The following is a 13552-nucleotide window of genomic DNA, read 5'->3' on the forward strand; positions in this document are numbered from 1 at the left end:
ACAAGAGCAGGGACTGGAAGATGAGGCCCAGGTCTGGCTCTCTGGAGCTCTGGTCCCCAGATTCTGTACCGGCGTGAAGGCTAGAGGAGACTGGTGATGTTTTAGTTGGTCAGCTTTGAGGCACCACCCAGGGGAATACATTAGTCACTGAACATGTGGGGGAACTGTGGATCTCTAAGCCAAAAATAGACATGGGGCTCTGGGCCAGGGGTGGCGTGCAGGGCTCTGAGTGACGCTGTGACAGAGAGGGGAGGGGTGGCTCTCAGATTGTTGTACTTGTCTCAAAGGCCCCGAAGAAAGAGTGGATGAGGTGGTGGCAGAAATGTGAGAAGGAATTCCTGTCAGGCTTAACCGTCAGATCTCGTGACAGGAGCAGAAGCAGAAGACACGGATTCAAATCTCAGCTCTGCTGGGGTTACTTTGAGTCTCAGCTTCCTCTGAAATAAGGGGGTTAGATTAGGGGATCTCTGAAGATACTCTCCCTGTGTGGCTTCTAGATGGCTCAATGAATGGAGCACTGGGCCCTCAGTCAGAAACAGCCGAATTGAAATCCAGACTTTGACTGTGTGATCCTGGTCAAGTCATATAACTTCTGTTTGCCTTAATCTACTGGGGAAGGAAATGGCAAAGCACTACATTACCCCATGGACAGTCAATACCCTATGGTCACAAAGAGTCAGATGCAATTTGAACCATCGAACAATTCTCTTTCTCTCTCTGAATCTGTCTCTTTATCTCTTTCTGTCTCTGTCTCTCCTCTTTTCTCTTTCTGTCTCTGTCTCTTCATGTTTCTATCTGTGTCTCTTTTTCTGTTTCTCTTTTCTCTGTCTCTCTCTTTATCTCATCTCTGTCTCTGTGTCTCTTTCTGTCTGCCTCTCTGTATCTCTCTATCTCTATGACTCTCTTTGTCTCTGTCTTTCTCTTCAGCTTTAAATGGTAGAATCTCTGTGGTTCTTTTTATTGACTCTGGAATTTCCCCAGACATCCTCCCTCAAGAGTGACATCAGGCAGGTGATCCTCAAAGCACAAATTCTGTGGTGGCAGAATAATTAATAATGACGATAGTAATACTCATTTTTCTGGTGCTTTAGTTTGCAAAATGGTAGATGATGATATTAGATTAGGGGGAATATTTGAAGGAGGCTAGCTTAGGTGATCCCTTGTGTGGCAACTAGTGGATAGAGCAAATGATCTTGAGAGGACTTCCTCACCTGCATCTGGATAAGTCTTGGATTGTCTGGTAGGGAAGCCAAGGAAGGTGCTTGATTCTGCGGAGGGAACTAGCTCCCTGGGGTGGGAGAGGAGGAATTAGAGATCATTAAGAATGGAATCCAGTCTCCTGGGGGCTTTTAAGCCAGTCTTGCTCTTCAGCACAAACTCACCGTGAAAGTGTGTGTGTTTTATAAAGTCTGACTCAGAGACGAATAACAAAGAGCTGGCATCGAAGACTAGACTGTCCAGGGGCTGCCCGTCTGGCATGAGCCCAGCACTGCCTCATCCAGGGCCAAATTGGTGCTAAACATCTGCAGAGAATTCCTAATCTCCCCCTGCCCCCACCCCAGCCCTGTGTAATAACAGAGTCTGGACTGGCTGCCTTGAAAACATCTGTCCTACACCCAGAAGTCCTCATCTGGCCTCTTTCCCTCTGTCACTGGGGTGCAGGGGCAGTACCCACATTCATTCCATCACTTATTCTTACCTACTAGCCCTGAGGACTCAGGGAGGCTCCTTGATCACTTCCCAAATGGTCCAAATGCTTTATTTGCTGCCCGCCCACAATTTTTCTTGTCAACCCTCTAGGAAACCCGCAAATTCTCCCATGACCACCCAGAGGCCTCCTCCATATATCCATCATTTCTTTGCACACAGTGCTCTCCCCACAAATTCCCAGCCTTTCCTGCCCATGCCCCAAGCAGACACAGATTCCCCTTCCCCAGAGGACTGAGATAGAGTCATTCTCAATGGAAGCCATCTATTATAGCAGATAGAACAATGCAGGAACCTGGATTCTGGTCTTTCTTGTATCATTAACTAGTTGTGTGACCTTAGATCAGTCCTGCTCCTTGTCTTGGTCTCAGTTTCCCATTTACAGAATGATGGAATAGGACTAAATTTCTTGACTCCCTTTTCTTATAGCCTTCAGTTTCTATAATTCCACGATCTTTGCTCCCTTTTCCCCCTTCTCCAGGTCTCTTTGGGGATCCTGGGATTTTGAGGTGGGGTATGCGATTGGAGGAGAATATAGGGAGACACAGATACATATGTTCCTCTCCTCTCTGTCTTCTTGGCTACTCTAGTCAGCAGGCAGCTGTGGCTGGCCCTGGTCCAGAGGCGCAGAGTGGGTTAAAGCGTGAGCCAGGCGGAGGTGGGGGGGGAGCAGCAGGGTGAGAAGTGTGAGTTCCTCCCAGTCTGTCTGACAGCTATAAAGGCAGGGAAACACAGCCGAGAGAGCCACTGGGGCTGAATGCCTTTCCCTGGAAACCCCCACTCTCTTGGACGCCCATTGAAGTGGGAGAGGGAGGGAGGGAGAGAAAGAGGAAGGAGGTGAGAGAGAGAGAGAGAGAGAGAGAGAGAGAGAGAGAGAGAGAGAGAGAGAGAGAGAGAGAGAGAGAGAGAGAGAGGGGAAGAGAGAAGAGGAAGGACGGAAAGGAGAGAGAGAGAGAGAGAGAGAGAGAGAGAGAGAGAGAGAGAGAGAGAGAGAGAGAGAGAGAGAGAGAGAGAATTCTTATTGCTTTTGCTGCCTCTTTCAGTCCCTTCTTCCCCCCACATACACAAGCTCGCACCTGGTGTCTGGAACATCTCCTGCCTCTTCCCCCCCCTGCTAACCTGCTGACACTTTGCCTTTGGGCCAGGTATGGTTTATTTCTCTCTTCTCCCCCCTTTCTCCCTATTTCCCAAGGTCCCCATACCCCCACCAGCTTTCCCTCTTCTCATTGAGAAACACACATTTTGATTTTTCCTTAAGAAATTTGCCCCCACCCCAGCCCCTATTCAAAAAAAAAGTGAAGGAGACCCTGCCCCAGGACCAGGACACATGCAGAGGATACTTCTTAGCTGGATCTTGGGGTGGGAGGTAAGACTGGGGGAGAACTGTCCTTCCAGCCCGACTTTGGAGGAAACGCAAAAGTGTAATTAGAAATCAAAGTGTCTGTGTGTGTATGTGTATGTGTATGTGTTTGAAGGCAGTTATATAACTCTAGGCATTAGGCTCAGGCCAAGAGGGGATTGGGGGTGTGTGTGGAGGATAAGGACCAAAATAACTCTCAGAACTGGATGCTAAGGTGCCTCCCCTCCCCCACTGCCACCAGGATCCGGTGGGGCCCTGGGGTTTGTAGATTTGTGGCTTTCACTTTCATTTGAAACATTTCTGGTTGGTTTTTTTGGACCCCAAAGAGGGATGGATCCAGAGCGAGCCATTCTCTGGCTGGAGGCCAGCGGCGTCTGGAAGCCTTAATGAAAACCAAGTGTAAGCCCGTCTCCGGCACCTGTCTCCAGGATAGCCAGCCAGGAGCACTGGGCTCCAATTAGGCAATGAGTCCAGTGGCCTGGAGACCAGATTTTGGGGCAAGGAAGGATGAGGATGTGTGCAGATGCTGCCCTGGATGGTGGAGATTTGCCAGATGCAGTGGGCAGTGGAGTGGGAAGTGGAGTGGGTCCCAAGAATTCAGGAGACTCCCCTAGAGATAAGGTTTCTTTGGGGAGCCTCTTCTGGGATTCTGCAGTTGCTCAGGGGGTGCAATGAGGTTGACATGAAGTCCTGGGGATTTTTATTGTGTGAGGCTATTACACTTTAACTGGGAAATTGGACAACCAACTTGGGACAATAGAAGAGCATTGGATAAAGCCTGAGGACCTGGATTTGAATCCTAGCTTTGCTCCTTACTGCCAATGTGGCAAGACACTGTGCCTCAATGGGTTTCAGCTTCCTCTTATGTAAAATGGGGAGATTAGTCTAGATGATCTCTAGGGTTCCTTTCATCTTTAAACCCTCTACTGTTCCAAGTTGGATAGTTTGGAGAGGGTCAGTTCTCAGGACAAAAGAGATCCTTTCAGCTCTTTCCTCTCCTGGATTGCCTGAAAATACCCTTCAGAGATGCAGCATTGGCCAGGGATGAAAAGCACTTCCACCTCCTCCTTCCCAAGAGGCTCAGCATTTCTCTGCTGCTATGAAATAGGTTTCCCCCACCTGCTGGGACCAGGGTGGGAAGCTGAGAGCCTGGCTTGGGAAAAAGGAGGAGAGGAAATGGTGCTGGTCAGTATTGCCCTGAGCTCTTTGTAGGCTTTTCTCTCCCCCAGTAACTGGCCACTTTCAAGTTGAAATGAAACCTGGGAAAATGAGCCGGCTCCTTGTCTGGAAACCTCCTGCCCCACTGGGATGGGCATAATGAAAGTCATTCAGAGTCTGGGAACCAGCTCTTCAGGACGATTGAAGCTCAGTTCATCAGACTGTGTGCAATCCAACCTTTAGATACTTGGCTTTTCCCTCTCTGAGGCACCTCCCTCCCCTCTCTTTGCCTCATAATTGGTTCTTTGAGGAAGGGAGGGGAGGAGAGATGATTCCATATGATTGTGTTTTTCCTAAGTCATCAACTCTGTTTATAGTAGGTTGGTTTGGTAGGGAACGGGGACAGATAAACAAGACTTAGCCTTTTTAATTCAAATGTCTGGATGATTATTCAGATTGCAACTCAAGGCATCTTCTATTGTAGGCTAGGGAGCTCAATATCTGGACCCCTGGTAAGAGTTTTGTGCTTTCTCTTCCTCTTTTGCATCTCTGGTCAGTGGTGAGCAAATAACATCTTACTCAGTGTTATGTTGGTTTTGTTCTTTCTAGGATGGATGCTGGATGGCCCCGTTCAGGTTGGGGTTTCTTGACCTGGTCTCCATTGAAAGGTTTATTGGCTGTGGTGCTGGTGGCTGGGAATGTCATGCTTGTTGTGGCTAAGGTGAGCAGAGAAGCTTCCCATACTGCTTTCAAAAGCCCCCAACCTTGGAAAGTCATCAGAGAGGGAAGGTGCCTTTTGCAAGATGCAAAGGTCATATTAAGACATTGAGTTTATTCAGTTACAAAACAAGCAAACAAAACCTTTGGCTAATTATCCAGATATCCAGTTGACCCACTGCCTTTTTTACTGTTTTCACTAATTTTTCAGGGTGCTTGGATTGATTGGTTTTGGTGGGAATTATGTATTCCTCTGAGATCTGGTCCTTTGGTAGTGACAAGGTAGTAGGGACTGAGAGACACAGTCATAAGCTATATGACATGGTGAAAAAGGCACAGAATTGTAGTCTTACGAGGATCTAGATTTGAACCCTGGCCCTCCTGCTTACTAGCCCCATGATTTGGGGCCCTTTGGGTTTCATTTTCTGCACTTAAGGGGGCTAGACTATATGTTCAATGCCAACCAGCTCTAACTTGTTCAGGCTTGGCTCTTCTAGTCAGTTTAGTCCCCAGATCAGTCAATTGGATGGAAAAGTCAGTCAAATCCATTGTTAGACCAAACAATGCATTGATTGGCTGAACTTTCCATTTTTCAAATGGTGGTGTTGGAACCAGTCAGGATATGTATGAATTACGAGAATTCATTCCTGGGCAGAAACCTGTCCAACAGAACTGAGACTCCATTCTATCCTGTGAGAAGGGGGTCAAGAATTAATATGTAGTACCAATTAATTGTAGACTCTCCATGGGGGCAAGGGGGCTTCCAATGGCCCCCTAATGAGGAAGGGTTCACCCTCAAGCTGGCCATCAGCTCCCCTCTTCATTTCTTGGGCTCAATCATGTCATGGTTAATATTCTCTGCCAGGTAATAGTAACCAGACCATTGCTGCCTTTCATGCTGCCAAGTCTTTAATTCCCTCCAGCAACAACAGTCCCCACCCCAGCCCTTACATTAGCAGCTCTTGGGGGACAAGGGGTTAACTTGGCTTGAGGTTTTTGCATTAAGTTTTTGAGGAGGTAGGTTGGGAAGAGCTGCTGAGGAAGGGTCGGGTGGCTGGGGAATTCCAGAAGGTTTCAGGTCACAGATACAGGTCCTGGATTTTCTCAGGGAGAATCAGAACAACTCAGCTCTGGGTGAGAAACCCTGTCAAGATCTAGGGTGTGTTAAGGACATTGACAGTGTTTTATGTCTTTGGTCTGGATTTCCAGTGAGTTGTTGCCCTGTGCCTGACTGTGTAGATCAGAGGGAAGCCTGCCTTTTTATCTCACAGGCTTAGGAGGCCTGGGTGGGGGGCATCTGCCGAGAACAGATAGGCAGAATTGTTTGTCGGACTTCCGGCCGTGTCTCTGAGTCCTTCTCTCCTGACAGGGGACTTCTGGGGGGCGGGGGGTGCGGGGGACTCTTGCACAGGGTAATGCCCAGACCTCGAATAGCCTAGAAGAAGGCACAGACGCCACAGCTTACTGGTGGGGAGAGTGGACCAAGTGGACGGCTTGTACCAGGACTTGTGGCGGAGGGGTGAAGTCTCAGGAGAGACACTGTCTTCGGCAGAGGTAGGGCTTCCCAGAGCTGAGGGAGGCGGGGAAAAGCACTTCCTCACAGGGGCTGGGGCTGGGATGGCTTTCAGGGCTCTCTTTTTATCAGCCTGTGAGGGAGCCTGTCACCTGTGAGGCTCCCTTCCCAGGAAGCTGGCCTTAAATGATCATCCATGACGGCCCACCAGGGGAAAGAATTCAGTTCCACACAGTTCTCCAGCCTTTATTAAGTACTTACGATGCTCTGGGCAGGAGCTAGAAGTACCAAGGCTACAATAACAGTGCCTCTGCACCAAGAACTTTTATTCTGGTGGAGGATGTCTGAGCATGTCTGTGGGTGAAAAGGGCATAAAGCTTTGCCGTGGTTACAGCACAGGCCACCATTGTGGCTGGAATCCTGTCTTGCTGGACACCAGAGTCTTGTCCTTTCCCTCACTGGCTGGTCCAGTTCTAGACAACTGCCCAAATTTGACTGGATGAGTCAGCTGCCTTAAGATTCGCAGTGGAATGGTTCCCCCTGAGTGAGTGAGCCAGGCTTTTCCTCGGCAGGCCAGGCCACAGGGACAAACCAAAATGGCAGGTCAACTTTCAGAGTGGAAGGGAATGGAAGAGCCCATTCTGGTCCAGCTGAGGAGGCCATTTTGGCAAGGTGGAGACATCCACAGGTGATCGCATTGGGCCTACGGTCTCTTCTGAAGCAGATTCATGGCCCAGACATCCTTGGAAAGCCACCGGTGCGATGTTTTGTGATACCTTACACTTTGCTTCTCTGTTAGGAGGAAGTCTGTCTCGGGGCTCGGGAACAAGACGTGCACAGGCACCTCCAAGAGGCACCAGCTGTGCAAAGTACAGGTAGGAGTGGACCGGCTTCTGCCTCACCTGCCATCCTGCTGACAGCAGCCCAGGCCAGGCCCTGGAAGTCCAGGCACCTGCTTTTCTTCTGAGTTTGGAAGGAAAATAACCCTGTCCTTCTCCCCTTCCCAGTCAGTTTATTACAGGCATTTATTTAAGTCTTTCTATATGCAAAGCTTGCCCTCATGGAGCTTATAATCTGGTAGAAAAGTTATATAAAACAAGACAGAACAACGGGAGAACAAAGCAGTGAGAGAAATCAGAAAGGTCTCTTTCTTCTCTTGGAGGCTGTGATTCTACAGGGAGCATGACTTCTCTCCCTGGGCTTTGGGTGGTGGGGAACATGAGAAAGGAGGGGAGGATAGAAGTTGGAATTCTCTCAGGCATTTACCAGTTATGTGACTCTGGGCAAATCCCTCCCCTCCTCAGTTTTCTCATCTGTAAAGTGGATAATGATGCTCCTGTCTCATAAAGGTTGGTGGGGGAATCAAATGGGATAACATAGAAAGTGCTTGCAAATCTCATAGCACTATTTAAATATAAACTATTATTATTGTTAGCGTCTTTGGGGATCCAATATCTGTTTAAGAAGTTCTGGTGTCTTCATTCCCAGAATAGGCTTGTGGAAGGAAGTCTTCATTTTAAATAGTCTTTACAATGCCAATCCAAGGAGGAAATGGGGAGTTGTGTGTGTGTGTGTGTGTGTGTGTGTGTGTGTGTGTGTGTGTGTGCAGGAAACTGGTACCTGACTCTTTTTCATTCTCCACTGAATTACCCAGTAGTTGTGTCATCTTGCCAAATAAACACAAAACACCAGAGCTAGAGGGGGCATTAGAACATACATCCAAGCTGGAGGGGATCTTAAGACACAGAATATCAGAGCTGGAAGAGACTTTGGAGATAATTTGATTTCAAGATCCTTATTTTAAATAAGGAAGAAAGCAATAATTTAAGTGCCTATTATGTGCCAGGCACTAGGCTAAGTGTTTTAGAAACATTATCTCATTTGAGATCCAGGGGAGTGGGTGCTATCATTATTCCCATTTTACAGCCAAGGAAATTGAGGCAGGCAGAGGTTAAGTAGCCTGCCTAATATCTATCACACATCTAGTAAATATCTGAGGCTGGATTTGTGGTACCTTTTCTCTACCTCTCAATCCTGAATGAGCTCTTCTAAGCTTCACGACCAATCTTAGCCCTTTCTAATATCAGTTCTCTTTAAAAGGGAAAGGCTACCTGATCTGCTTGCTTTCTTGGGCGTCTCTTCATGTTGTCTTTGTCTATTTTTCTCATCAGAGCAGATAAGAATGCAGGTCCTAAAGAAGGGAGAATCATTTTCCTGAGTATAACCAATCCAGCCTCAGACACGTGTGATCCTGGGCAAGACACTTAACCCTGTTTGCCTCAGCTTCCTCATCTTAAAATGAGCTAGAGAAGGAAATGGCAAACTACTCTGATAACTTTGCCAAGAAAATCCTAAAAGGGATCATGAAGAGTTGGAAACTGTTTCTCACCAGGATGTTGTTAATGTGTCTCCTTTTAGGAGTGTCCTTCTGATGGAAGAAGCTTCAGGGAGGAACAGTGCATATCCTTCAACTCCCATGTGTACAATGGAAGGACGTATCAATGGAAACCCTTATATCCGGGTAACAAGAGTCTCCTTTCTCACAGTGCTACTAGGTTCTCAGTTCTTTCAAAGAGGGGTCAGCTCATCTCATAGCCACCTCCTTGACTTCAGGTGTTTAGTCAGAGGGCTACTCCACATCAGAGCCAATATGGAATCTGGAGTATTTTGTACACCAATGGTTAGAGCTCACACAGCTCCAGCAGCAAGAGGTTGGCTTGGGCTACAAACATTTCTATTTCACGTAGAGGGTGGTTGATACTTTTTTGAAAAACTTTTCACATGCATTTTATTATTTGACCTTCTGAATAGTCTTATGGTATCTGAAGAACAAGGATTATTATAGGAGCTCTGATTGTGGAGCAAGAAGATCTGGGTTTTTTAAAAAGTCACTTCTGATGATTCCATAGCCTATGAGACTTTAGAAAAGTCATGTCAGCTCTCAGGCCTCAGTCATCTGCAAAATGAGGGGTTTGGTTTAGAATAGAGATTCTCATTTGTTTTTGTGTCATGGATTCTATTGGCAATTTGGTCAAGCTTATAAATCTCAGAAAAAATATATTTAAATATACATAGGATTACAAAAAGTCTCAATCATATTGGAAATTTGTTATCAAAATATTAAAAATTAATAAAATTAAAATAAAATAAAAATAAATTCAAAGGCCTCCAGGTGGCCTTTGAAATCCCGGCTAACTCTGAGTCTGAGATCCTATAATCCAAGATCTCTGTTTTATGAAGAAGGAACTGATGTCCAGAGACTCCGAGGATTTGCCCAGATTCCTGCCACTGAGTTAGTGGCAGATCCAAATTCAAAGCCTAAGTTTTCTAGTTTCCTGTCCAGTGTCATCTCATCATTTTTTCTTTATTATATTTTATTTTTTTCCCCAACTACATGTCAAGACAATTTATAGCATTCATTTTTTACAAGTTTTTGAGTTCCAATTTTTTCTCCCGCTCTCTTTTCCCTACCCTTTTCTAGAAATGGTAAGCAATTTGATATAGGTTATAATGTCATCCCTCCATTAAGTCTTGAATATGTTTTAACTATGCTGTTTCTTACCTCTCAGTTATCTGTACCAGTTGATATGTTATTGAGAGAAGGGACCCAGAGGAATGGAAAAATAGAAGAAAAGGGTTGTAATTAAACTATATTTTGTTTCATTTTTTGATTATTCATGCCTTGCCTATGGTTTTAGGGAAGGTTTGGAATGATTTTTCCTTTTTTATGTATTGGGCTGATATTAAAGTAATTTTCCTGAATACATAGTGACTGATGGAAGGATGAATGGACAGAAAGTAGCCCAAAATTGTGATAGGCGCACTCACTGGATAATGAGCCTAGAGGTGTGGGTTCTAGCCTTTGCTCTACCACTTAATTGTTACTAATGACTATAGGCAAATCATTTCCTTTCACTGGGCCTCAGTTCCTTTATTTGTAAAATGGAGAAGCCTGTTTAACCCTATAGTGTCTAATTCTTGGAAGGGATAGGTTTGTTGTGGGAGTCAAATAATAAAATAGATATGAAAGTACTTTGTAAGTTGTAGAGTAGGAGACAAGCTACCTGATATGATATTGTTATAGATGTATGCTTTGGGAGTGTGTTGTTGGGATGTGAAAAGTGGGGAATTCACCTTGGGTTCTGAAACTACAGTTAATTCACCAAGAAGACCACTGGGTGTAATTCTGTCAGTATGGTTTGTCCTGTCTCCCCACTTTCCTTACCTCCTCATGCTCTCTAGAGGAAAATATTATCTGGTAGGAATTGCTGATGATCTTGGAGGTGGAACCCTTCCTTTCTCTGGAGGTTCTTCAGGGGCTTTCTTTCTGGGGAAGCTTCTTTTTCTCTCCCATTCCCCTTTATTCCCTCTCCCAACCCCAAGCATGGCTACTGATGGACATGCTCTTCCCACTGATGGCTGTCTTTCTTGCTTCTCTTTCTCACCAGATGATTATGTGCATATCTCAAGCAAGCCCTGTGACTTGCATTGCACAACGGTGGATGGCCAGAGGCAGCTGATGGTGCCAGCTCGTGATGGGACCTCCTGCAAATTCATCGACTTTCGAGGGGTTTGCGTGTCTGGAAAATGTGAGGTTGTTAAACATTATAGCAAAAATACTGTCAGTTACATTCAGGAAATTAGCCCTGATCTCACCCCTGGACCTGCACATTAATGCTCTTTTCTGTAACTTTTTCCAGCCCATTGGATGTGATGGGGTCCTCTTCTCTACCCACACTCTGGACAAATGTGGGGTTTGTCAGGGTGATGGCAGCAGCTGCACGCACGTGACAGGGAATTACAGGAAAGGGAATGCCCACCTGGGTGAGTAATGCCCCACATTTGTCTATAATCTTTAGCTTTAGGGCAGGAGGAAAGGGAACCAGGGAAATGAGAACTTCAGTTCCAACCACCACAACACTTCAAATCTCAGATGGATCTGGGATCTCGATGGTCTTCCCTTTATGCAGATCTCAACCTCTTATCCTAGATCTTTCTATAATTCCTTAGTAAAAACAACAACTATCCAAAGTCCTGGATGTCTTCTAATACTTTTAACATTTTGTGATACCCAGGAAGGCCCCTGTCATCACTAACTCTTGATCCATGACTAGTCCCTTCTCTTTTCCAGTCATCACCATTGCCTGGCATTTTATGCACAAATGATTGTTGATTACATACTATGAAATATTGATTCCTACCATACATTTCTCCATTGCCTTTTGGCCAAATACTCAATGTTGATTCTTCTGGGATGATATGGATAAGAGAGACAAAGATGAAAGAGTGAGTTTTGGAATTAGGAAGACCATGGATCTCATCTTAGCCTGTTATTGCCTTTGGTAATTCTTTTTTTTTTTTTTTTTTTTTTTTTTCTGAGGCAATTGAGGTTAAGTGATTTTCGAAGGGTCTCACAGCTAGAAGTGTTAAGTGTCTGAGGTTAGATTTGAACTCAGATCCTCCTGACTTCAGGGCTGGTGCTCTATCCACTGTGCCACTTAGCTGCCCCTGTCTTTGGCAGTTCTTTAAGATGATGAGTTACAAGGTAGATGCTATTAGTAGTAGGACATTCTTTCCCCAAGAGTTTCTTACAGCAATAAAATCATGAGTTCAATGCAAAATAAAAACAAAACAAAACAAAAAAAGAATTCACAAAACATCAGACAGGAAGGACACTGTGAACAAAAATACAAAGATTGGAATAAGTCAGACAGTCATGATGCAGGAGACGGGAGAAGGTTGGTTGGAATGAAAGCTTTATTACAGAGTAATTAAAATCTTAACTGGTAGAATGCTCAAGAGGAAAAGAACAGTAAAATTTTTTTTTTCTGTCCAATATGATTTGCATGTGAGCACACATGCATATTAATGAGGGGCAAGATGATAGGGCTAGCACAATAGAGATAATTTGATCTTACAAGTTCTTAGGGTGTTTTCTTAAAAAAAATTAATTTTTTTTTCAAATATATGTAAAAACAAATTTTAATCTTTATTTATAATTCTGAGTTCCAAAATTCCTATCATCTCTCCCTTTTCTGTCTCACAGAGAAGGCAAGCAATTTGATAAAGGTTATACATGTGTAGTTATACAAACCATATTTCCGTTTTATGTTATGAAAAAAGTAATAAAAAATAGCAAAAAAAGGAAATAAATAAAAAGGATAGTTTGCTCTATCACATCTGGAAAGATTAGCATTTTTTATCATAAATCTTTCAGAATATTGTCTTGAATTTTTGTATATTTCTGAAAATAGCTGTTATTCACATTTGATAATTATACAATGTTGCTGTTACTGCATACAATTTTCTCCTGGTTTTGTTCACTTTGTATCAGTTCATATAAGTTCTTTCCAGGTTTTTCTGAAAACATGCTCAAAAGGTGGTATTTTCAAAATAAACTATCATAGTTAGTCTATGAATGTGGTCACAGTGTGCCATGTTGAGGAAAGACCCTAGAATATCTTTGGTGTAGCTCCTCTTGGGTATGAGGCTGATTTAAGGGAAGCCAACTGGAGGATTTCAAACTGGAAAAAAATCAAAGAAACCAACGGCAATGAAGGCAAAAAAGTTTCTTGACCATAAAGAAAGCCTTATGTGCCTCCTTTTATTGTATTATTAATGTCTGGTATATATGAGATGAAGGTCAAAGGATTTTTCAAGGTGATCTTGATCAGGTTCATAGGATTATAGATTTTAAGCAAGAAGGAACTTTAGGGATCATCTCATCCAATACCCTACTTTTTTTGTAGATGAAGACATTGAAGCTCAGAGAGAGTAAATGATTTGTCCAAAGTTACCAAGGTAATAAGTAGCAGAGCCAAGATGAGGAGTCTGGTGTCTCTGCTTTTTTCTACTTCTGTGATCCCCTCCCCTCCAGTTTAGGATATAAAAATCAGAAATTTTACAAAACTAAAAAGTGTAATTCTTTTTAGAGAGTAAAGATAATTTCTGGACTATTGTAGACAGGATAACTGCAAGAATTCTATATAAATAGGGACCCTAAATGTATATCCGGGGCATATAAAATTTAATTGGAAAGAGGAGGGGGATTTATAGTTGAGTCCAAGAATTCTCAGATGAGGAGGTTTATCCAGATA

The 13552-nt window shown here is 44.3% G+C and overlaps 1 protein-coding gene across 1 annotated transcript in view; it reads left to right on the forward strand.

The window, feature by feature from the left end:
* Positions 1 to 2427: 2427 nt before the first annotated feature.
* The window catches only part of ADAMTSL2 (ADAMTS like 2), a 45402-nt gene continuing 34277 nt past the window's right edge, over positions 2428 to 13552 (forward strand). Inside the window, 8 exon segments of the mRNA XM_074284847.1 lie at positions 2428 to 2544; positions 2751 to 2852; positions 4835 to 4946; positions 6354 to 6496; positions 7255 to 7330; positions 8874 to 8976; positions 10904 to 11049; positions 11156 to 11279. Coding sequence (XP_074140948.1) covers positions 2465 to 2544; positions 2751 to 2852; positions 4835 to 4946; positions 6354 to 6496; positions 7255 to 7330; positions 8874 to 8976; positions 10904 to 11049; positions 11156 to 11279 — 886 coding nt within the window. The 5' untranslated portion in view covers positions 2428 to 2464.

Source organism: Sminthopsis crassicaudata, chromosome 2, assembly GCF_048593235.1.
Source record: "Sminthopsis crassicaudata isolate SCR6 chromosome 2, ASM4859323v1, whole genome shotgun sequence".
NCBI lineage: Eukaryota > Metazoa > Chordata > Mammalia > Dasyuromorphia > Dasyuridae > Sminthopsis > Sminthopsis crassicaudata.